This window comes from Betta splendens, chromosome 17, assembly GCF_900634795.4.
Source record: "Betta splendens chromosome 17, fBetSpl5.4, whole genome shotgun sequence".
NCBI lineage: Eukaryota > Metazoa > Chordata > Actinopteri > Anabantiformes > Osphronemidae > Betta > Betta splendens.
In genome coordinates, this window is record NC_040897.2 from 7,903,003 (window position 1) to 7,926,157 (window position 23,155).

The 23,155-nt window shown below is 47.3% G+C and overlaps 4 protein-coding genes across 7 annotated transcripts; 2 read left to right on the top strand and 2 right to left on the bottom strand.

Moving 5' to 3' along the window:
- Positions 1 to 768: 768 nt before the first annotated feature.
- Positions 769 to 5,588, bottom strand: LOC114844817 (protein zyg-11 homolog). Of its 3 annotated transcripts, none has more exons than XM_029132452.3 (14): positions 5,396 to 5,588; positions 4,801 to 4,966; positions 3,939 to 4,735; positions 3,671 to 3,811; positions 3,280 to 3,456; positions 3,133 to 3,197; positions 2,765 to 2,864; positions 2,413 to 2,463; positions 2,061 to 2,219; positions 1,936 to 1,983; positions 1,659 to 1,859; positions 1,518 to 1,570; positions 1,324 to 1,421; positions 769 to 1,216 (listed from the first exon to the last, which is right to left on the bottom strand). In XM_029132452.3, the coding sequence occupies exons 1-14, from the start codon at positions 5,396 to 5,398 to the stop codon at positions 1,008 to 1,010; spliced, it is 2,268 nt and encodes a 755-aa protein (XP_028988285.1). In that variant the 5' UTR covers positions 5,399 to 5,588; the 3' UTR covers positions 769 to 1,007. The 3 variants fall into 3 exon arrangements, with proteins under 3 accessions (XP_028988285.1, XP_028988284.1, XP_028988287.1); XM_029132451.3 differs by having other exon boundaries at positions 2,061 to 2,222; positions 5,396 to 5,585; XM_029132454.3 differs by having other exon boundaries at positions 769 to 1,153; positions 2,061 to 2,222; positions 5,396 to 5,560.
- Positions 5,589 to 6,549: 961 nt separating this feature from the next.
- On the top strand, positions 6,550 to 14,349 carry LOC114844818 (angiopoietin-related protein 1-like). The gene is made up of 5 exons (XM_029132455.3): positions 6,550 to 7,037; positions 9,410 to 10,233; positions 10,825 to 11,018; positions 12,016 to 12,286; positions 12,674 to 14,349. Exons 2-5 carry the CDS (start codon positions 9,432 to 9,434, stop codon positions 12,859 to 12,861), a joined length of 1,455 nt encoding a protein of 484 aa, XP_028988288.1. The 5' UTR covers positions 6,550 to 7,037; positions 9,410 to 9,431; the 3' UTR covers positions 12,862 to 14,349.
- Positions 14,350 to 16,930: 2,581 nt separating this feature from the next.
- tada1 (transcriptional adaptor 1) lies at positions 16,931 to 20,589 on the top strand. 2 transcript variants are annotated; one of them, XM_029132542.2, is made up of 8 exons: positions 16,931 to 17,035; positions 17,680 to 17,771; positions 17,871 to 17,939; positions 18,179 to 18,273; positions 18,405 to 18,617; positions 19,351 to 19,502; positions 19,660 to 19,816; positions 19,939 to 20,589. In XM_029132542.2, the coding sequence occupies exons 1-8, from the start codon at positions 16,962 to 16,964 to the stop codon at positions 20,089 to 20,091; spliced, it is 1,005 nt and encodes a 334-aa protein (XP_028988375.1). In that variant the 5' UTR covers positions 16,931 to 16,961; the 3' UTR covers positions 20,092 to 20,589. The 2 variants fall into 2 exon arrangements, with proteins under 2 accessions (XP_028988375.1, XP_028988376.1); XM_029132543.2 differs by having other exon boundaries at positions 17,871 to 17,936.
- Positions 20,590 to 20,961: 372 nt separating this feature from the next.
- LOC114844877 (transcription factor Jun-like) lies at positions 20,962 to 23,153 on the bottom strand. Its single transcript, XM_029132544.3, has one exon. The coding sequence runs from the start codon at positions 22,670 to 22,672 to the stop codon at positions 21,704 to 21,706; it is 969 nt and encodes a 322-aa protein (XP_028988377.1). The 5' UTR covers positions 22,673 to 23,153; the 3' UTR covers positions 20,962 to 21,703.
- Positions 23,154 to 23,155: the final 2 nt, after the last annotated feature.

The following is a 23,155-nucleotide window of genomic DNA, read 5'->3' on the forward strand; positions in this document are numbered from 1 at the left end:
GTTTGTCTCAGTCTCCTGTGTCACTTCATTATTGATTAGCTGTTAATGCCAAACAGTAACAGGACCATTGTAATTACCCTTTGGTTCCTCACTCCACCTTCTCACATGCTGTTTCCAGGTACACAACAAGTGCAAAGTCACTCAGGCCACACAATAACCTGCGGCCTCTGCAAAGCTGTGTTTTTCCCCATGACTTGAACCTCTCACTGTAACATCACACCGTGTTCAGGCTACGTGACCTTTAACCCCAAGGTGCCACTATGAATTTAATGTCCACGGGTTAAATGCTGACCCCAGATCAGTCTATTTAGCTCTTTCCCTAACACACTATTGACCCTGTGAATCCGAGCTGTGCAAAGGCACATTCTGCTCAGCAGAATTCCTTTAAAGGATTTAAAAATGTGTGAACCGTACGGATTTTCCACTTAAAAGTTGATGAAACTCAAATATTCATGTGCACTTGTTAATCCACTTCTCAAAAGGAATTATTAATAGGCCCACTGAGAGCAGACACTGTAGATGCCTACGAGCAGTTCTGTCTTCGAGCTGTGTTACATAAAATATAATGAATTCTGCACTGAGGAGGAGAGGGAGAGAGAGAAAGAAAGAGAAAACAGGGGAGACTGCCTAATAACGAGACACGTAGCAGAGAAAGACACAGCAGATCTGTGCTGAATGTGGTCTCCAGTGGATCATACGCGGATCACGGAGCTCTGGTACTAAAGCTCCCTCTGGTGAGGGTTTGTAGAATTAGGCGTGATTCGCTCCCAGCTTCTCCAGGTTCAGTTTATCTACAACACAGATGTGTTTAACGTATCATTATTAAGATGATAACAGTCATTACTCTAACTGAACTTATGACTTAAATATTCACAATCAGTGATTATACTCGGAAATAAATTATAGCACTTATTCCAGATCTCTATTAGGGTTGACAGCCCTTTGTTTGAACCTCAAACTCATTTTTAGCAAATCTAAAAAAAGCTTCAAGAGTTTCGGTCTGCTGTTCACGAGGGACCTTGGTGCCGCTCCACCATCTGCAAGATGCGGTCCGAGAGCGCTTTAACGTCGCCGTGAGAGCCAGGATGTGCGTGCAGGGCCTTCAGGAGTTCCGTCACGCCCTCCTTCTCCAACATGCCGCCGTAATGTGGCGCTGGAGGAGACGGGAAGCGACAGGAACGTGAACCAAAACACATCTGCGTGATCGTGCATGATTCTGTTTGACACAGCAGAGGATGTAATTATTCGTGGCTTTTATGAGACGAACGCTGAGAGTGGTGGTCTATTTTAGTGGAGCTCCACATTAGCGTGTGGGATTCTTACTATTCTGGCTGCAGACCAGATGCACGGCCCAGAGAGCCCACAGCTGCACTCCTGAGGGCTGACGCGTTTGGAGCAGAGGGAAAAACGGGCGAAAGGACCTGAAATATAGATGGTGGCAGATTAAGATTTAAAAAGGGTTCTGCATTTGGCAATTTTTCATTTCTGGCTACAGGATGTTTCTGTCTTTCACCAACCTGTAAGAGACCATCTCTCCCTCCGGACGAGTCCACGTCATTATGGAACCGTGCTGCAAAAACAGGAAAAACGCGCTGAAAAGAGCTAAAGTTGAGTTTCACGCCCTGCTGTGAGGCCGCGGCGCTGACCGCTACACACACCAGCTGCTCCGCTATGGTGCTGTGCAGCTCCTCCTCCAGGCTCCAGGCTTCCGGCCTGGAGGCAACGTGCGCTAGAATCCCCCCGGCGAAGTATCGGACCCCGACCTCCAGGTGGGAATCCTGCAGGAGGCCGAGGACGTGCTCCAGCAGGTCCTCCTCCATCAGCTCAGCCTGCAGCTCCTCCACCTCTGCAATGTTGTTCTGCAGCACAGCGAGACAAATAATAGCAGAGGGGGCAATAACAATGATAATATGAGAAGTTTAACACTTAACGAACCAGGAGGCCAAGAACTTTCTGCTGAATGGACGGATCTGAGTAGTAGGACTGCAACACAAGAACAGACAGTGCTGGTGAGTGTGATGCAGCGGAGGAGCCGTTCTGCGTCTGTGCCGCCTCTCTACCTCCAGGACCTCCTCGTACAGCTCCAGGCCCTGGCACTGGATGAAATTGCACGCGGCAGCGGGCACCTCGTCCGTCAGGTTCCACAGCGCGCTGAGGGCAAACTTCAGGGTGGTGTCCGTGACTCCCACCATGGCCTTCTGCTGCACGATGGCGATCAGCTGCTGTCAGCCAGAACCAGGGAGAAGGACGGACGTGAGCCAAGGTCATGTACTAGATATGCATTCAGCAAAAGCTGCTCAAAGAGCTAAGGTGCATGCAGGGTCAAAGGTCAACTGTGTCAGATCCGATACAGAGAAATGCGTGGTGGTAATTACTGAAACTAAACACTCGTTTACACTAGTGTAAATGTACCTTCATTATAAAGATGTCCTTGCTGAGTTGAGCAGTCTCTTCTGTGGATAACTGAGAAAAAAGCAAAGTATATATATATATATATATATATATATTATATATATATATTTGGCATTCAGAAAATCTATATATCTATATATATATATATATATATATATATATATAGATATATAGATTTTCTGAATGCCAAACTAGATCAAACACTACTTGCATCCCACTAAATGAAAGCATGAAGCTAGCGAAGCTACTGCGGTGCTACGGAGGTGCAGGAGGCGCTGGGCTGCTATCGCTTGGATCAAACAGGGGCCGTATTATATTTCCTAGCGCACAGCAAAGCGAGCAGAGTCTTGACCTTGGCCACCAGAATGGATATGACGGCCACAGCCATCCTCTGAAGGGCCGGCTCCTCGTGGTCGCTTAGCCAGTTAATCACCAGCGTCGCTGCTAAATACCTGAACCACGACCACAGCATGGGCAGAAGGAACAACACACGGCGTTACAAAAACACTGCAGACGTGCGTCGGGGAAAATCTGAGTTCACGTCTGTCGCTGCACGTCTGGAGGAGCTATTTCTTTTGGCGCGTGGAGTTCGAGACAAAAACAACTTTTAGCCGGATCACAGTCTGCTGGAAAAACACCAGCCGCTCCATGGCTGCACTGATTAGCCTGGACTATTGCGTAACCATGGGAACACACAGCTCAATTGAAAGAAATACTAACTTGTCAAACGGGATGTCCTGAAGGATGTAGTCGCTGCAGAGTGCCAGCAGACAGTTCCTCTGCACCTGGAGAGACGGGAAATCTTAATAAAGTGAATATGATTATATTATGAATATACCAGAACACTTTTCTACTGAGCCACCCGACCTGCTGGTGGCTGGGGAAGGTCTTCATGGCGTGCAGCAGCTGGGTGACGGTGGCGCTCAGCAGGCGGAGGGGCAGGGCCTCCGCCAGGTCCCGGGTGGTCAGATTGTAAACGGTCGCCGTGGCAACCAGGTGGATGTGCAGGGAGGCGGGGTGGCTCTGCATCGCAGCCAGCACCAGCTACGGGTGACAGGAGGGGTGGGGGGGCAGGGGCCTGTCTGTGACTGTTGGCACTGACATTGTGTTAATCATTTTTCCTTATTGCCTTCAGAGGCTAACTTAAAACCGCCGCCTCATCATCCGATGAGGTTTCTTTCCCGTGAAGCGTGTCCAGATGTGTTTCCAGATGTCCAGATCAGGGAGGTGGCAGTCAATGCACAAACCAGAGCCCTACCTTTAGAATGTCTGGCCGTGGTTTGTCGGAGTCTGTGGTTAGACTGTAGAGACGGACCAGGGCCTCTCGCGTGAAGCACTCCCGCTCCCTGTACCTCCTCAGGGCCTCACACACCTGGTTCTCGTTAGCCTCTCCGGTTACCTGGACGCAAGCGGGAAATACAGCGGGCCCGATTCAGGAAAGTATGCAAAACGGAGCCCCGAGGCCAGTTTCAATGAAAATCAGAAGCGTGTGTTCATCTTAGAAGCTGCAGTGTGACAGCACTCACTTTCAGCTGCTTCTGCGATGGCAGCACGTCACAGGCGCTGACCCCGGTGGCCAGCAGGCCCAGGAAGACGAGCCCGCTCCTGCTGCCCACAAACGCTCTGACTCCCGCTTCAGTGACTCCCCTCTGCCCAGACACGTCTAGAGACGCCAGGGACGGGAGGACCCGCGGACCCCCCTCCAGGAGCTGCCGCACCGTCTCTGCGCCCTCTCTCCCGTCACCGTTGCCCGCGGCGAAGTGGTCGTCTGAGAGGTCCAGGTGCCTGAGAGCGTGAAGCTGGCTGAGGACGGGGAGCACGCTGCCAGGGGACGTGTCCAGCTGCTGCAGCCTGTGGGCGATTAGTGACCTCAGGGTGTCCCTGCATTTGAGGAGCGCCGTGAGCCTGGTCACAGCGCTGCAGGAGACGTCCAGAGTCTCCAGCTGAGGGAGGGCGCAGATGTCCTCGAGGACTGAATCGGTCAGGTCTGTATTGGCCACGTGGAGCGTCCTCAGGCCCCGCAGAGAGCTGAAGCCCACTCCCCTTCCATCGTCCCCCAGCGACTCCCAGTCCAGACGCAGCCCGTTCAGGCACAGCCTCTGCAGACTGAGCCTGCACCCTGCGCTGGAGGCCAGGCCAGAGAGCACGTCGGCACCCGTGAGGCCCCCACACGCCCAGGAGGCGTCCAGCTCTTGGAGCCGGTGGGCGCAGAGGGCCAGCCGGAACGCTCCTGCGGAGATCGGACAGCGGCGCATCGAGGCGCGGCGCAGGCGAAGCGCTTCGCAGTTTCGGAAAATCCCAACGCTCGTGTCAGTCAGTATTCCTGGTAGGACGAGAAACAATGTGACGTTTGACCTTGTGGTACATACAATCATACTTTGGTCCCACCTGTAGTCGCCATCTTGTCCAGCAGCTGGTCGGCCAGCTCCTGTGGGAAGAGTGGAGCCCGCACGAGGCTCATGGAGCCGTCTGCTCTCCTGCTGCACAGAGAGTTCAGGCTGAGACACACCTGGGCCAGACACAGGCCACACAGGGACTGGGGGCCTTCAGCATCCTGCAACACACACACACCACAGTCCTAGTAATGGACTTCTGCATAGGTGTAATGAGTCATCCACTTTACAGCAATGATTATGCATTTAAAAAATATATTAGATCAATAAAGTTTTAAAAATTTTGCGAAATGAATGTGTCCAGTAGGTTTCTGCTTCGTCTTGTTTGTATTTGCCCTAATATTTGTCTGTCAGGCTTGTTCCTCAGGGATCAGCAGATCCACAGTGACACAGGATCCCACTCCTTCAGCACAGGTCTAAATTTATCCGCAACAGATGAAGCCGCGCACATAGTGTAGGTAAAGCCTGTTAAATCACCTAATCCTGCCCGCCTGTGTAGAATAAACTAGGCAAACGCAAAAAACCTGAGCCATCGTCACGCACAGCTGAAATAAAAACAGCAGGTCACAGCAGAGACAGGTCAAACTCACCATGCTGGAAACGCAAAGAACCGACCAGTAAATAGAAACAACTTCAGCCAGTTAACAACATGCGCTACAAGGACACGCCAAAATCAAAAAACATTAAACACTTGTTTGCTCCTGGTCGTCGACTGTAAAGTGTCACAAACAAAACGCCTCCTATTGGTTAGTCTGCATGACGTCACCAAAATCCTGTCTAAATGTATTTCACTACACCCTGTAACAACCTTGAAGGTGGAGTGAGTAATATTGTGGTTCAGCCACTAGGGGGAGCTCACAGACCCTGTAAACAGACGGAAACAGTGAAAACCAAAACAAAGCAGGGCAGCAAAAATAAATAAATGTCACACATTAAAATGGGATCAGCTCCTTATTGCAAACTCAATAAAGATGTTGCCTGTTGCCTCCCTGGTGTGAAAGTGAAGCAGAAGGGTTTAAATGAATGATGAGAGTGTCCCATTGTAAACCTCCCATTGGCCAGTGACCTTTACATGTGTAGCCTGCTTGTGAGTTCATCAAGCTGTGTCATTAATAAAACGAACCAAAGCATCATGATAACGTTTATCAAAGCATGAATTAGCTAAAGCATGTGACACAACAAGGATACAGCAAACCAATTAAAAACACAAGTTTTAAGTTTTATTTTTGTGGCCTCCCGTGACCTTTGAACCAAACACTATGAGGACACACTCTCTTAATCACACACACACACACACACACACACACACACACACACACACACACACACACACACACACACACACACACACACACACACACACACACACCCCTACATGTCCTTGATTACTCATAAGCAATCTGTTCTCCCACATGCTGAACTATTTCTCCCCATGCAGTGAATCCCCACGGATCAAAGCCTGTGCTTTCTCCACGGTCCAGAACATTTAGCTGAGGGGCATTCCTTTTGTCTGCAGAGCCCTCTGCATATTGTCCTCGTAACCAAATAAACACAGCTGCCAAAGGCTCTTGAACTGATGCGAAAGACACACGCATCCCATAAATGGAACGAGCGCGAGGAGCATTAAGAACAGATTTCCCAAAGCTCGAGCTACTGGATCACCAGAATCACTCACTCGTTAGATTAGAGCTGATAGCAAACAGCTTTGTGGGGTGAGTCTGAGGGATGGAGTTACATGAGTGAAGCTGACAGAAACAAGGCGTCTGTGTAAATCATTCACGTCTTCGCCCCAGACAGACAAGCTTCATGTATGGGAGACCAGCTACAGTAATAAGACAGTGAAGTGATGTCAGCCAGGCGTCTCCCCCAATCCTGCCGCCTTCTAAACAATCTGACTCAAGCTTCATGTCAGGGGGAGTCTCTAAACTTTACATGACACCAGAGGAGGAAGGCAGGGCCGAGCCGCCCCTCTGCTGAAACGACCCAGCATCAGCCTCCCTCCCTCTCTCTCCCTCTGTGGACCACCCTCCCGTGCTCTCTCTCTCTCTCTCTCTCTCTCTCCAGCGCCTGCTCGTGCCATAGCTGCCTGCGTTCAGGCCTCCGTTCTCTGTGAGAGCAGAGGTTGGGAGTGGGGAGAGAGAGAATGGAGAGCGGGAACACGCATAGGAAACACATCTGAGACGTCAGACCCGCTCACCTGCACGTCCTGGACCCGACTCCACTCACTGACTGGTAAGGGTTCTACTTCCTCCTCATGCGATCAAGTTATTATTAGAATTGAAAAATGTGAATTTGTTATTATTCTCTGCTTGTAACTTTTCATAAAAAGTTGTGATTGCTGGAAAGCATCTACCTTTAGATTGACTGAAAGGGTTTCTAGTAATATTTTTACACTGCGGTGTTAATCCTTTGACCGCATTCAAGTATGAAGCTCACGGATCGGGTCTCGCTCAGCAGACGGATCCAATCAGTGGCACCATCAGAATCTCTTGTGGGCTAATCAGCGCGGTCCTAAAAGTCTACTGGCCCGGAGCGAAAGCCACAACAAAGTCGCACTGGGACAAAAGGGGCCTTTGTAACGTATTCATTCTGTACAGTGAAGCAAATGGGAACCCAGAAACACAGTGGCAGCTCCAAAACGTTCCTCCGTGGGGGAAAAAGCAGCCGCCACAAGGTCCGAGCTGTCCGGCTGCACGGGCTGCATTAATATAAATGAGGTGGCCGGGCCCGGTGAGGTCTGGCTCAGCGTGAGGAGGGGAGAAGGTGAACATTCAATAAGTCAACAAAGAGCTGGCTGCTGCAGCCGACTTGATGAAGCCCAGCGGGGTGCGAACGCCACAGAGAACCTGGCAGCAATAACAGGCGAGGAGCTCCGCGGCCGAGCCGAGGAGCCTCTGTGTAAACACTGTCACTCCCGTCGGGCCGGGGCCTGCGGGATCCACAGCCTCGGCCGCTGGAGGCGGCGTCCCGTGATCGCGGACAGACACTCGCTGTGTAATAATAACTGGGTGCTTGTGAGCGCTGACACGTGTTGGGTTTCTCTGCTTTTTTTCCGCACGTCGACGCTAAAAGCGCAGCTTCAGCTGGATTTGGTGCGACGATGATAAAAGGGAGTTGGAGTTGAGGCAGCGCTCTGGGATCCGTCCCATTAACTGTGGTCGGGACTCTTCAGTCCAGCTAATCCCAGTGGAGACCGCTGAAATAACCCAAAGCCCCCGTCGGCTGCCGTTCCAACTGGGCTTCTGTTAAGAATGTGAGCGCTGACGTGAAACGGGCCGTGTCAAGCGTTGGATGAAGGTCCCCCAACCGCCTTGACTGCATCCACCCGGCCGCCTTCAGCCTGAATTGGACCTGACTCCCGGAGTCCGCCTGCAGTTGGCCTGGTTCGCTCGGCGCCCGCCCCTGCTCCATCGGCTGCGCCGTCCAAACCACTCGGATCAAAACGCACCGTCTGCTCCCACGAACAGACGCCAGAAAACATTACTCATGAATCTGAGATTTCATGTTCTCCCTGATGTTCTCCCTCAAACGCATCCGTTTCTTTTATTCCTCGCCGGATTCCATTGTATCCGTTTGCACCAGACACACATGGCAGAAAGTCCCATTAAAAACTATTGGCAGACTTTCTCCATCTTGCTGATTACTAGTACATCAGCGCCTCATGTCGGTGAATGGCAGCAGACTCTGTCCCGTCACACTGAGGCGTCAGATGCCACCCTTGGTTTTTCAGTTTCAGTCAAGTCTTGTGTCAGACTTTCCATCAGTGGAGCTAGAATTGAGTTGCTCTGAAAGGCTATAGGGGAGGCTTCAGACCTGAGCTCTGATCGCGGAGCTCTGCAGAAATATTAAAACAGACCCCGGCCCTCGCACACGCCCAGACACCTGATACAGATGTGGTAAGGTGCTGTAATGAAAGAGGCCGTGGGAGGGAACTATAGAAAATGTGAGTTACAATAACAGATTTGTGGCGAGTGGGCGGCGCTGCTCTCGCTCCACCGAAAAACGAACCGGGAGCCGATCCGGCTCTTAAAGCGTCTGCAGCGCACGGTGTGTGCCCTGATGCTAAAACACTGCAGCGCAGTGGTGAGGTTGGATCATATTGAATTAGACTGGGGTTAAAACCAGTCCACGTGAGAGCGTGGTGCTCTGGTACAGTCGGATGCCCGGATGGAAACTCAACTAAAAGCACAAGATGAGCTGCAACAGCAGGAAGCCTCTCTATAAATAAGCTGAAGCAAATTAAAGAATAAGTCGGATGATTATGAAAGTTGATCCAATTGCAACAACCAAAACCTACAACTATTATGTTTGCCCTTGGAGCCAAAGCCTGACTTACAGTAGCTCCCAAAGGCCTTCATCACTGTCCAACAGCTAAAAAGGCCCATGTTGCCTTCGCTCCTTTGTTCTTCTGTTACAGGATGATGGAAAACCACAGTTTGTTTTAATCAGTGCTGTGGTTAATACATTGTTGCCCTAATGTTAATTTAGACCCAGCTCAAAAATGTTCAACACAGTGATGATAATGTTTAGATTAGCATGATTTCAACATCGCTGTCCTTTAACTGACGCCTGTCTTCTTTCTTTTTTTTAATATAAATTTCCAGCTTGACACAGAGCAGAGAAACCATGGGACCGGTAACATGGAGCCTTTTTATTCTGTTCGGTTCGTCGCTGTGGAGCAACGGCCGAGCTCTCGCCAAGAACCCCCTCCTCTCCCGGATCCGTCGGGCTCCGGAGTCCGGCGAAGAGAGCAAGAAGTGCTCCTACACCTTCCTGGTGCCGGAGCAGAAGATCACCGGGCCCATCTGCGCCGCCCGCGGCTACTCCACCGACAAGGACCGGGTGACGCGCCTGGACGTGGCCTCGGTGCGCGACCTCCTGTCGAAGCAGCGCCGGGAGATGGAGACCCTGAAGCTGGTGGTGGACGTGGACGGCAACCTGGTGAACGAGATGAAGCTGCTGAGGAAAGAGAGCAGGAACATGAACTCGCGGGTGACCCAGCTCTACATGCAGCTGCTGCACGAGATCATCCGGAAGAGGGACAACTCGCTGGAGCTGGCGCAGCTGGAGACGCGCGTCCTCAACGCCACCGCCGAGTCCCTGCGCCTGGCCTCCAGGTACCGGGAGCTGGAGGCCAAGTACGCGGCGCTGTCGGCGCTGGTCAACAACCAGTCGGTGCTGATCGGCGCCCTGGAGGAGCGCTGCATGCAGGTGTACAGCAGCAGGCACGAGCAGCCGCCCCTCGGGCCGCCGCTGGTGCAGGTGGTGCCGGAGAACATCCCCGTCAACGTGCCCCGGTTCACCAACGAGATCCAGAGGGACAACGCGCGGAGCTTCGCCCGGGAGAGGGGCTCCCGCTCCGGGCCGTCGCCCACCAGCGGGACCCTGGACGGCCAGAAACCGCCCGACAGAAACTTCAGCACCGAAGGTGAGGAAAAGCCGCGGTTCGGTCCGGACGCCGGCTCAGAAAATGAGCTGCTGAGGGCGAACATCTGCTGAGTCAGCGCCACTCGCAGCGGAAGGAACACAAACCGGGTTGAAGCATAGCAATTAAAGCGAAGCAGAGAACGACTTAACCTGCACGATTTCGCTCGACAACAAAAAAAAAATTCCTGATACATTTCGGCGACTCTCACCCAAGAATAATAAAGTGTGTAGGATTTCAGAGCAGCTGTGCAGGAGAATGTTCCATCGCATGTGGGACACAGACAAAACCCAGGCTGAACCACAGAGTCGAGGTCTTTACTTTGGAATGAGAGGGCGATACTTTCACATTATTATTATTATTACGAGAGTTCCACTCACACTTCTGCACTTTCTGATCAGACATTTTCAATTGAAATTGTTCCTGATGGATGTTTTGCTCGACTGACGTCAGCCCTAGCTTCATAATTAGCCTGATATATTTGTCCTGGCCTGCTCAAAGCTTGATTCTCGTCTTTCTAAGCAAGTACGTAGCACTGTTCGTACCTCATCTCTTATTTTATCCCGATTCTCCTCTATTCCGCCTTTGCTCCAGGTCCTTTCAGAGACTGCCTGGGCGCACAGGAGGCCGGCCACAGCACCAGCGGCATGTACCTGATCAAACCCGACGAAACCGAGAGGCCCGTCCAGGTCTGGTGCGAACAGGACATCGACAACGGGGGCTGGACCGTAATCCAGAGCAGGAGAGACGGATCTGTTAACTTCTTCAGAAACTGGGATAACTACAAGGTGATGACGATGACCCTTCCCTCGCCCCGTCTATCTCCTTTTTTTGCTCTTTCGCGTGCTCGCCCGGCCTCTGTGTAATAGTTGGCTCAACAGTGGAGCTGTTATATGACCCATCTGGAGGAATCATCTGGGCCAGAATTCTTGTGCTTGCACTTATTGAAAAATATAACACCCTGTCAGCAGCGCTATTGACTCAAGGTCCTTTGGTTTGAGAGTCCCATTATGAAACATTAGATTGCCCAGAAGGAAGGTATGTTCCACAGCTCCGTCTGCAGGCATTTCTTTCCAAAACCGCCACTACTATGGTGCCTCCCTGGATGGACGGCTGCTTGGCTTGCTGGAGTTCTCTCATCAGCGCTCCGTGAGAATCGGACGGAGCTGATGTTCCATTCATGTCGCCCCTCGCGCATTTGTAACTGGAGGCTAAGTCGCTCCATTCGGCGTCGATGTGCTTCCTCGCGCTACCGCAAAAGCAAGCGCTCAGCACCAGAGAGGGGGCCCCGCGTCGTTCATCATGGGCTGGCTCCCCTCAGCTAATCCACAATCACCAACCTCAATCTCCTCCACCCGGCGACGCACTGTGCAGGCGCAGAGCCAGGCTGAGGTTAACTCGTGGTCGCTCGCAGCAAGCGCTCGGGCCACTTTGACATCAGTCGTGATCTGTGAGAGACGTGTGGTGTCGGAGCAGACTGAAAACCTACATGCTTATTCTCTGGCATAAAGTCTCACCACATGACTTTCTTGAAAGTTTCAGGAGCGGAGTGCCATTTTTTTGCTGCGGTGCCTTTTCCTTTTGAAGGTTCTCTGAGACCAAAACACCGTCAAACTGATATTTCTGACTTTTAACACTCTGCCACAACGTCTCAGAGAAGTTCTTTTTACGTTCCTAAACAATTCTCTAGTTCTAAATCCCCTCGGCTACAACTCAAAAAACAACAATGCACACTATCTTCCGTAAATTCCCTGCAACCTTCCATTCCCTTTTCCTTTGACTCAGAGCGGCTTCGGCAACATCGATGGCGAATACTGGCTCGGGCTGGACGCCATCTACAAGCTGGGGCGGCAGGGGGACTACAAGCTGCTGGTGGAGCTGGAGGACTGGACGGACAAGAAGATCTACGCTCAGTACAACAGCTTCCACCTGGAGCCAGAGAGCGAGGGCTACCGCCTTCGCCTGGGCATCTACCAGGGCAACGCCGGGGACTCACTCAGTAGCCACAACGGCAAGCAGTTCACCACTCTGGATCGGGACAAGGACGCCTTCTCAGGTAGATACAAGCCGAGCAAACATAGCATGTAGGTGATTCAGTTTGTCCTTATGCATGTGGTCCTGGAGGCTCGGAGGGACTTTTGTGGAAAGTCTGACTGCGCCTGGAGGAGACCATCATCATCGTGGTTTGTTTTGGTCCCAGTTTGGTTAACATTCCAAAAAAAGAATAGGTGCTGCTGACACAATGGTAAATAAATCAGGCTTTTCTCAACTCATGGCGGAGGAAGAGACCCACAGCCTGTTTGCGTTCAGTGTTGTTGAGGCAGAACCAAAACGTGTTTAGTGCTGTATTCTCTACTGTAATGCCTAAAGTATTTGTTCAGCTCATTCCCTCTGTGATAAACACCCTGCTTACAGAACTAACCATCCTCTTTCCCCACCACAGGCAATTGTGCCCATTTCTATAAAGGGGGCTGGTGGTACAATGCTTGCGGCCAAACCAATCTTAACGGTGTCTGGTACACTGGAGGCGTCTACCGGAGCAAGTACCAAGACGGGATGTTCTGGGCCGACTATGGCGGAGGCTTCTACTCCATGAAGTCTGTCCGCATGATGATCAGACCTATAGACTAAGGAAATACTGCAAGCCAAACTGGACCATGAGTGATAATGGAAGCTCTTTGTGATATTTCATCAGGATCAGGTTGGTCCTAACTTTACAAAGATTTCTGATGAACATCAGTACCGACTTGAACAGCTTCTTGGAGTCTAATATCACAGTAGGGAGTCAGAGGACATGACTTTAGAAAGCCACGCACACATGTTAACAAAACATGCATGTGGGCAACGCGAAAATAGGAAAATGTGCCGCCATTTGCAGTTAGAGAATATGAATATCTTTGAATAACAAACCAACATTACTATGAGATCCCATTGAAAAGAGAAGCCAGATCTTCTCGGAACGCAACTGTTGGACGTAGCGTCAGAGTCACAAGAGCTACTGTCAATGCAGCTTTTCCTACCTCGCCAAAGTAAATGTTTGAGGGAAACACGCATATGTAGTATTTAACTTATGTTGTACTTGCTGGGAGCTGGAAAAAACATTTTGCTGATGTGTCTACTTCCAGATGTTTAATGACTCGTACCTTAAGTTTAAGAAAGTAAGGCCGTATTGATATAGTTTGTTTCCTTAAACTTAAAATGACCTTTATACTGTTAAACTACTTTGTCCAAGGTCAGATAACCATGACGTATAATTTATGTGTCCAATTAACTTATCATAACAGTGAGAAGGGCCAGGTGCCCTAAAGGAGCAGTAAGTGATCCTACAGAACATAGAAAAAAATATATAATTTCCTCCACTGAATATACACTTACTATTTTCTGTGTATGGAAAATGCTGTTGTGTTTGTCTTGTTCAGCTGACCATTAAATTTCAGTATTACTCCGAGGAAAACACGTGACGCCGAGAAGAAAAAAGATGGAAAATACATTTTGTTTTGAGTGGTTTTCGAGCATGAAAAGAATGCCGACCAAGCGTGTTGAGCGTCGAAGGCATTGGGACAGACAACAAGAAACACATTGCTGAACGCCAGATGAGGAAAAGAAGGGAGTGATGGGATGAACTGGGATGGAATCAGGCCAGATTTCCAAGTTCTCTTATCCCCATGTTTCTTAAATACACAGAAATTTGCATTCTTTCCACACAAACTATATTGCTTTGTAAAAGAAATCGTACATAGACCAAGTTGTGGGTGCCTGCACTCTTTAATCATCGCCATGGAAGGAAAGCAGCATCTTTTTGAGGGGAGGGGAGCTGGAAGGTTGGGGCGTTGAACAACAGTGCTGCATCCACAACACACATGAAAGAAAACCAGTCTCTGGTCTCTGAAATAAAAAAAAACTCTCGTATTGTGATGTTTTTTTTTTTCTTATAGACCACAAAGGCTCTCACACCCATCTCTTAAACAAACTTTTACAAAGCAACAAAACACAAAGAGACCGGTCAGCTCCAGCTGGACGTGGAAACATGTTTATGGTAAAGAGAACATGTAGCAACTAATAAAAAAAAAAGTCATTGTAATGTTAAAATTAAACTGCAATAAAAGCTGAAACCAATGAGTCACTGTCCTTGGCAGAACCGTATTACACAACTAACACTCAATAAATAGGGAACACTGAAGAGTCACTTCTGGGAACATTCTTCTATGATTGAGAAACTGCTCATCGGTTGCTACTTTTTAGGTGGTGTTAAAGGCCTTTGAGTCATAGGGCCCTAGTGTACGTAGCATCTAGCCGCCGTCTATACCTGCCTTGTATATTCATAGGGGATGAATGTTTCGTCCGTCCCGTCCAGACCACTGAACACCTCCTGATGGAAATGTTCCTTGCTCACAGACACCTACACGATTCTGAAGGTCATGAGAGCACAGGTTTCATTTCGCCGCGCATTTTCCTGGACCGTCCGTGGATTATAACAGACCGCCTTTACAAGTCTGCCTCTCAAATATTGGTTCTAACAACCCCACAGGATGCCAGAGTGGGATGCTCTGTCACCACTAGGGCTGCGACTAAGGTTTTTAAGAACTCTGCCCACCACACACTAAACCCTAGTGTTTTATAGAGCCTCGGGGGAGTGCCCACCATAAAGCAAACTCCTGTGCTGTCAGACGTGAACAGAATAGGTGACATCCATGGCTGCATTGAGGGGACCACACTCAGATCCCACCCCTGAAGACTGAGGATGGCCAGGCTGCTGGCGTGTGGTCCTCTGGAGGCCTCGGAGGTGAAAGGCCTCCTTGTCACCGGGTGACGCTCATCTCTATTCACCGCCAAAATGGCACGAAGGCTGGTGGTGTTTGCTAAAAGACATCTGCTGTTGGGAGACTGTCTGTGAGACTGACTCATTATGCTGAAAATGCTCAGTTGGTGTAAACCAGCAAATCAACAGACAGGATGTGGAGCCGTTTTTCTTTATAAAAGAAATAAGCACCATGACTAATTCTTGCCCCTTAGTGGGATGGTTCAACCACTTTGTAAGTTTGCACCTAAGTGCCCTTTTGATTTAAATCTTAACAGACACTTGTTTAAGATGGATGACCATTTGGGGGGATCTGGAAAGGATCACTAGGCTGCAGACAGCTGCAGTTTCCACTCTCCCTTATTAGTCCAGAGCATACAGTAGACTGATATTTCATTTAGCTGTGAGGTACACACTGTAAGCGAATGCTGAGACTGCAAAAATGAGACATTTATTTGTACAAGCTTTTTTTTGTACAGGAACAAGTCAATCTAAGCACCAGTTGCAACCCAGAGATAACAAACAACAGCACATTTAAGCCTTGTGAAATGTTCCGCCTATTAACAGACACTGAGTCTGTTTAATACATTAGCTACTCACTGAAAATCTGAGGATTTTCATTGTTCATGTGGTTCGCATGAAATGCTTGTTTTTCCTAAACTGAAACCTGGATCAAATAGATCTTTGTGAGGATGAATAATCCCAGAACACTGAACTCAGCATTAGTCAGTGAACTTAAGGACCTACTAATGGTTAACTGTTAACTGTATGTATTCTGGCCAGATTCTTCCAATTATTGTGATGAATGGCATGAGTCACTAAGGTCTGTTCAAGGCTTCCCGGCCGCCCGGGGAGACAGAGCCAGAGGAGCGATCGCCCCGGCTACTCAACTGTTTTTACACTATAGTTTAAACAGTGCAAAACAAAAAGGCCTCAGAGCCTAAATGTGCTCAAGAGAGATATGAGCCTAAGAACAACACATAAGAATCACAGAAAGGCTTTACATGTTTTTTAAACAGTCTTCTTTTGGCTATGCTATGGAAGGACGTTACTGGCATCAGTGAAACTGGTATATATAGAACTTTGGGGCCAAAAAACTCAAGCTTAACTTTACTGAGCAATAAAATACTAGCAGATCACTATTACCAATAAACATTCACACATTCCTGGAGAAGGGGAGAAGGTTACATTACATCTACTTATTGGTTTCCACATTTATAATACTTGTTTTAATCAACTCAGGCTCCAGGGAGACCATGGTTCTGTAACAGACCATGTCATCTTCTAAAATTACACATGCTCAATCTCAAATAATTAGCTACAAAACAGATGACACAGAAATGCAAACACATTGGTCTGATTCTTCATTGCACTCATGCTTCGTGGTGATTGAGAGTTGACTAGACTGAGTATAAATCATACTCACATTGCCATCTGGTGGTGCTGTAGAATATTCATGATAAGAAGGTTTTTTGACAGGGAAAGCATTTCTTCTTACAATACTTCATTACCTAAATCAGTCATCCAGGTATGGTTGTTTGTGAACAAATTGCCATAAAATAAATAAAATAAAACGTAGATTTACTCCTCTAGTCCAATTTTGTTTGGCATCATCTGTACAGGTTGCTGTTTGTATTTTTTATTTAGTGTGACTTATTAGTGAGAGAAAAACTATAAAGCGAATTATATTATAAACAGAAAGCTACATTAGCAATTATATTAAAATTATATTAAAAGTAGATATAAAAGCAAATAATAACAATAATAATAAATGTATAACTGTATTGATTTTTGATCTTTTCCTGCTGGTCGTGTAAGTAGTTCAGGGGGTTTACGTGATTTTCTGTACGTTTATGTAAGATGTCTAATACATTTTAAATAAAAAAACTTGTTGTCGAGGGATTATGACGTCACTACAGCGTTCACGAATAACATGGCTGCTCATGCTAGCGAGCTTGAGATTGCGAAGAAAAACTTAACTGATGCAATTGGTGATAACGTTAAGCAGTGAGTACAATTGTGTTTGCACAAATGGTTTATTTCATGACGATGGTTTCAAACTGTATTTCATGGTTTGCTGCTAACATATCATTTATTTAGCTATTAGCCAACTCTACATATAGCATCTTGCTACTTTCTGCTAATTTTTGCGGCTTATCAGCAATAGCTAATAAATGAGGGATTTTTCCGTATTTATAATGTTACACACTTCCGCTATATCTATTCATTTTAAACGCTATTCATAATTGTAAGTTCATGATTAAAAGAGTAGGTTTAACGTTTTCACTTAACGTTTGATGATGTATACTCTTACCTCCACTCACTGACAAGTACCCCTTCTGCTAGTACAGTCCAATAAAGCAGGTTTGACATGACAGTTATAATATCTCAGCATCTGTAAGAAAGATGGTAAATCTGTTTATTGATGAGAAAATAGTTGACTGACTCATACTGGAATCCATTACAATGTGTTTCTGATATAAGGTTTAGGCAAACGAATTTAAACTTGGGGGTAAACACATCGGAAACAATATTTTTATTCATTAAAACTAATAATCACAGGGAAGGCCACACCATCTACCTATAACAGATAGCTAGTCACTTATGAAATGTAATCATTACTGACAATTTCTCTCTTTTTACTTCACCAGTTACTGGGCACACCTAAAACTATGGTTCAAGCAGAAGATCAGCAAGGAGGAGTTTGACATTGAGGCTCGTCGTCTCTTGGCTCAGGAGAATGGTTAGTGGGATGAAGAAACCAAATTATCTTTACTATTGATGCTGTGTGTAAATAATGCTTCTCTGATAATGATTGATTTCCCTGATTTTTCCTCTGCAGTCCATGTTCACAATGATTTCCTTTTGGCCATTCTCACGCGCTGCCAGATCATTGTTTCCACACCAGGTGGTATGTTTTACGATCTTTTATTGATATGAAACTGCAGTTTTGTGCAGGCTAAGTTTAGGGTTAGACTTGCTGTAGGATTATTTATTTATTTCATACACTGGTTTAATGTTTCTCGTGTTGTTTGCCAAATATATTTTTCAATTCATTTAGAGAGATTTAACATTTACGTTAAAAATAATTTATGAATAAACATAAGTTTGAATGTGTTGTTTTTGACCTTATATTTATCTGTCCACTAGATGGAGCAGGTCCACTACAGTGGCAAGGTAGTTCTGTTTTAAAGCCTGGCAAACCAAAAGGGAAGAAAAAATGCTCTTCAAGACAGAAGTTTGATGTAAGTAGTATTAGAATAAGTTGATTACCTCATACTTTGGAATGGTGTCCAGTCAGTCTTTGGCTGCCTGAAACAGCATGGGTGCAGATTAAATAACTTTTACGTTTATATGTCTTATTTGTGTTCTTCAGCATCGCTTCCAGCCTCAGAACCCTCTGAGTGGTGCCCAGTCATTCAGCCCCCGGGAAGTCGGAGGTGAAGAGGAGGAAGTCCGTCTAAGTGCACATACTCTGCTACTGCCCACAAGGGGCCAACTGGAGGCTCGCATGATGGTAACAGCATTTGAAATGGACTTGGATAACATCACAGAAGATGCTGTCAGCACCATGGTCTTTGCTGTTGAGGTTTGTAGAAACAGATGATTGTACATGCGTGACTGTCTGTGTTGGGGGATTTGTTGATCATGGTATATGTTGGCAAGAACATACAGTCAAGCCCGAGATTATTCATACCCCTGGCAAATTCTTGTCACTAATTTACTTTTATTCATCCAGCAAGTTTTTTCGACCATAAATAACACAGGCTCTTGTGAAAAGATAATAGGACGATGTACAAGAGGCATCATTGTGGAAAAAATGATTACTGATTACTTATCTTTTATTTAGTTTAGGAGCTTATCACTAAATATGAAATAAAAAATACCAGTGAACATATTCAATAAGCTGGTCAGTAATTATAGGAAGTTTTTGGTTGCTGTGGTAGTCAATAAAGGTTTTTCTATTGATTATTGAGAAATGATGAATAATGTATAAAATGAGACTTTTTGTTTAGTTGTAAATAAAGATGGCTCCTTGCCAGTTGAATGAAAGTAACTTAATTTAGAATTGCCAGGGGTGTGAATAATTTCAGGTTTGACTGTATGTTTTAGGTGTGCTGAAAACTTTAATTGATTACATTTATACTGGATATTGTCAGTACTTCTTGTTCCAGTCCTACTCAGTTTATGTTTCAGTACTGTATAGACCATAGGGGGCTATAACAAATGCCCATGTCTCTGCTTATTATGGACGAGTGACAGCTGTGTTTACACAATGCATTGAGTAAAGCTTGATAGTCTTGCTCTTTTATTTATTTCAGCATCACTTGAAAGATATCCTGACTGCTGTAATCACACGGAGAAAGGCATATCGGTTACGGGACGGTCATTTCCCCTATGCCTTTGGCAGTGATGTCACACCACAGCCTTATCTGAAAAACAGCCTTGCAGCTTATCACAGCATTACTGAATGGTAATTATTAGCTTCTACTGGCTGATGTGCTTCATTTTGTTTAATAGAACATAAAGCAATTTGTGCAAACAATAAGTATTTCTTTGCAATTAGTGATGGCTCTATTAGGTCCCATAGTTTTTTTATTCTACTGACAATTAAATTTTCTTTCTTCTAGCCCCCCTCCAAGTGCTTCTCTCCCTGCTGGCCCACCACCTCAAATCTCACCTGATGATGCTGAGCAACAAGCTGTTCACTTACTGGCATGTTCTGCTGACAGTCTACCTGCACCTCTACCACCAATTGGCATGTTTGATCTCCTAGAAGCCTTACAGGTAATATAATAACTTGGACGTCCCGCATGGTCATGAAAAATGTTTTTGACCTATGGAACTTCTGCTTAATATATTTGTGTAAATGATTTAGTATATTTTTTTTAAACACTGATCTGATATAGGTTCATCATGGGGTAATGCCTTCTCACACTATGTATGCCCTAAACATGGAGCGCATTTTGTCACGACTTTGGCACCCCAGCCATGAAGAACTTGAACAGGACCATGTACACCGGCAGCGTCTCGCTGTGAAGGAGGGTGTGCTCGTCAGCTGAAAACCACTGACACAGGACTGCATGTTCCTGGTATATAGAATTGGGAACCAAACACAAAGAATAAAATGAAAATGGATGCAGAAGAGTGTCCAAAATGAAAACCTCATGAGGCTTGAGATTACACCCATGTGAAGGATGAGTGGAGCAAGATGAAACAGACCACCTTGAAAAGGGGACATGGAGTGGCTTCAGCCAGGTGCAATAGATGAGTTGCATATATTTTGAAAAGCGTTCAAGGATGAGAATCCCTGTGTGGGTTTACCGTATGTAGAGCTTTTAAAGTCTGACAGCTGCAATTCCCACCATTTAAAATGTGTCACTTTTGTTCCTAACATTGTTTGCTGGAGTCTCAGAGGACTTGAATAGCTATAGTCTATGTTTGTGTGCAGGATCTAGTTCAGGTTGAAAAGTGTATAAATTTATATATTTTTTTTCTACATAAGTCTTGTTTGTAATTTATACTAGCAATTCAGAAAATAAATATTTTTTTTAAATGCATCTCTTGCAGTTCCCCCTGTGCTCCTGCACATTCCCACAGACTGTAAACAGATCTGCCTTTGCTTGATAGATTTCTTCAAGGAGTCACCAGCTGTAGTGGGAGGACGGTGATTCACACACGCGGCCGTCTCACTGCGCAGTCAGGACCTCTTGCCTTATTTGGTTGCCTCCAGCTCACTTCCGACACCTCGCTGCCCAATGGGAGGTCGCATAGGTTCACTAAGCATTACAAGCTCCTCTCACTGCCTGGTGACTCAGTATCCCGTCTGCCCCAGATCCTTCGACAACAAATGACTCTATTCAATTGATTGTTTGTATTAAGACCCTGCTACTGGTTTTTATTTTACCCCAAGTATATACCAAGTACTCACGTTTATGGTGTCTAACATTTTATTTCATATTTACAGTTCAAGTGCTCAAAATACAGCGTACAAACGTTATTACAAAGTGTTAATGTAGGTACAACATTAGTTTTGCCTATATCACAATGTTGTATGAACATAAGCATTAAAAAGTAAGGCAGGTTTTGTCAGTAAACGCAACACACACATACACACCTATAAGAGTCCTATAAAGGTGTGAAACTTTTCCTGTTAGTGTTAATCTGTACATGTAGTTGCTGGTGGGTCAGTGCTTAACTCGAGTCTTTTTACCTGATAGAAGAAAATTTGCTTGGCAAGTCTGTTTTGCGGTGTTTGAAACTTGATCCCACAAAAGCTCTGACAGTCCTGTCAGGATGGAAGACCGTGGGTCATAAACAATTGACCTCATGACAAAGGTAAAGACCCTTTCCCTATTACCGTGCCTTAGCTGAATACACATTAAGGTTTTGCATGATGTAAATTAAAAAAAAGACAAAATTGCCAGAAAGCAAGTGTAACAAGTTACACCAGGGGGTAATTAGAGCAAATGTTCCCTCTGAGCTGCATAGGTTTGGTGGCCTCTGCTCTAATACATCATACAATTATCTTGTCAGTCATCATCAGCCTGAGCAGTTTATTTGGTGGGGAAACACGAAAACGTACTCAAGGCCCTACAAGGCTGAACATGCCACTTTAAGCTGCATTTGGTCCCCAAGAAATGTCCCATGGTTCTTCCTCCTCCCCCCCGCAGTCTAGTAAGCTTGGAGCTGCTGCGTCAAAATGAGCTGGCAGCCGCTGTTAACGTGGTCCATGACCTTTTGCTTGAGCAAAGCCAGCTCGTCCCGCAGGACGTTAGCGGAGGAAACCAACTCCGTGTTCTGGCTCTTCAGGTTTTTGACCCTCTCCTCGAGCCGGGAGATCCTCTCCAGCTTCCTTTTCCGGCATTTGGACGCGGCCACACGGTTCCTCATGCGCTTCCTCTCCGCTTTGATGCGCTCCTGGCTCTCCATGTCGATGGGGGACAGCGGCGGGGTATCGCCGGACATCTCGGGCACCGTCTGCGGCTCCTCCTTGAGCGGGTGCAGGCGCGAGTGGCGCGCTGCCGCCAGCTGGTGGTCCATGTGGTTGTGGGACGGCTGCGGGGGGCCTGGGTAACTTGCAGATGGGTGCCTCTCGCCGGCAGGTGCAGCGGTGGAACCCGCGGATCGGCTGAAGCTGCCCAGGTTTGTGTACTCCGGAGGATCCGTGGACACCGTGCAGCTGTACGGGATCCCGCCGCTCTCGGACGCGGCGGAGCCCGGGGCCATGCCGTTCGTCGCGCCGGTGTGCGCGTCGGGGTGGACGGGTGGTATCTGCTGCTGGTAGTGGAGCTCCGCCAGAGCCCTCACAAAGCCCTCGGCGAAGCCCTCCTGCTCGTCGGTAATGTTCTTGGGACAGATGAACTGGGTCGGGGTGGGAGTCGTCAGTCCCGTGCAGGACTGGATGATCAGCCTCTCCAGTTCAGGCGAGGCCAGCTTCAGTAACCCGACGTCGGGAGACGTGAGGATGTCCAGGGCCTTGGCGCCCAGATGCGGTTTGAAGGTTTTCGGGTCGTTTAGATTTAGGGTCATGGTTTGTTTGAGGGTTTTGGGGTTGAATCCGCATATGGCCGCCCCGTCACGCTGCGAGTTGGAGCCATTCACGGCTTCGTCGTAGAAAGTCGCTTCCATATTTCTGGACATAAAGTTTGTATGGCCGTCTCTCCTTTTTTTAAAAGTCCAAACTCGTCTGTTTACATAAATCCAGCGACTCCCTCTCTCAACTGTCTTGTGACAGAGGCAGTCTATTGTTGAAGTTTAACTCACTTGACAACTTTGTGTCCAGACAAAACTTTTCTCTCGTGAGCCGCTCCTGTTACAAATAAAACGTCGTCGCCGCGCCGCCGAAAGTCGCCGTTTTTACACCTCAAAAGTCCTGAGTTGAAGGCTCCGGTCCCCAAAACTACAAACACCGTCTGAATAGGGATAATACTTTCTATCACTTCCAACGTGGAGACGAACTTTATCCACCTCTAAGCTGCAGCTCCACAGAAAATAACAATGATGTCATTTCTACGGCATCTGATTGGCTGGAGGCGATTTAGTGGGCGGGGTAAATCTAATGACATGCAAGTTGCTCTGACAACTAGCTATTTCCCCGCCTCCCCGCGCGATGGTTTATGGGAT

Excerpts from the sequence above, each read along its gene's own strand:
- LOC114844817 (XM_029132451.3), bottom strand. Across the intron at positions 2,464-2,764 it reads TATCCATTCTGGTGGCCAAG|TTATCCACAGAAGAGACTGC; the intron begins GTCAAGACTCTG and ends CTTTTTTCTCAG. Across the intron at positions 1,217-1,323 it reads TCTGGTCTGCAGCCAGAATA|AATCATGCACGATCACGCAG; the intron begins GTAAGAATCCCA and ends TGTGTCAAACAG.
- LOC114844818 (XM_029132455.3), top strand. The coding sequence starts at position 9,432 with ATGGGACCGGTAACATGGAGCCTTTTTATTCTGTTCGGTTCGTCGCTG. Across the intron at positions 10,234-10,824 it reads CAGAAACTTCAGCACCGAAG|GTCCTTTCAGAGACTGCCTG; the intron begins GTGAGGAAAAGC and ends CCTTTGCTCCAG. Across the intron at positions 12,287-12,673 it reads GGACAAGGACGCCTTCTCAG|GCAATTGTGCCCATTTCTAT; the intron begins GTAGATACAAGC and ends TCCCCACCACAG.
- tada1 (XM_029132542.2), top strand. The coding sequence starts at position 16,962 with ATGGCTGCTCATGCTAGCGAGCTTGAGATTGCGAAGAAAAACTTAACT. Across the intron at positions 17,772-17,870 it reads TCTCTTGGCTCAGGAGAATG|TCCATGTTCACAATGATTTC; the intron begins GTTAGTGGGATG and ends TTTCCTCTGCAG. Across the intron at positions 19,817-19,938 it reads ATCTCCTAGAAGCCTTACAG|GTTCATCATGGGGTAATGCC; the intron begins GTAATATAATAA and ends GATCTGATATAG.
- LOC114844877 (XM_029132544.3), bottom strand. The coding sequence starts at position 22,672 with ATGTCCAGAAATATGGAAGCGACTTTCTACGACGAAGCCGTGAATGGC.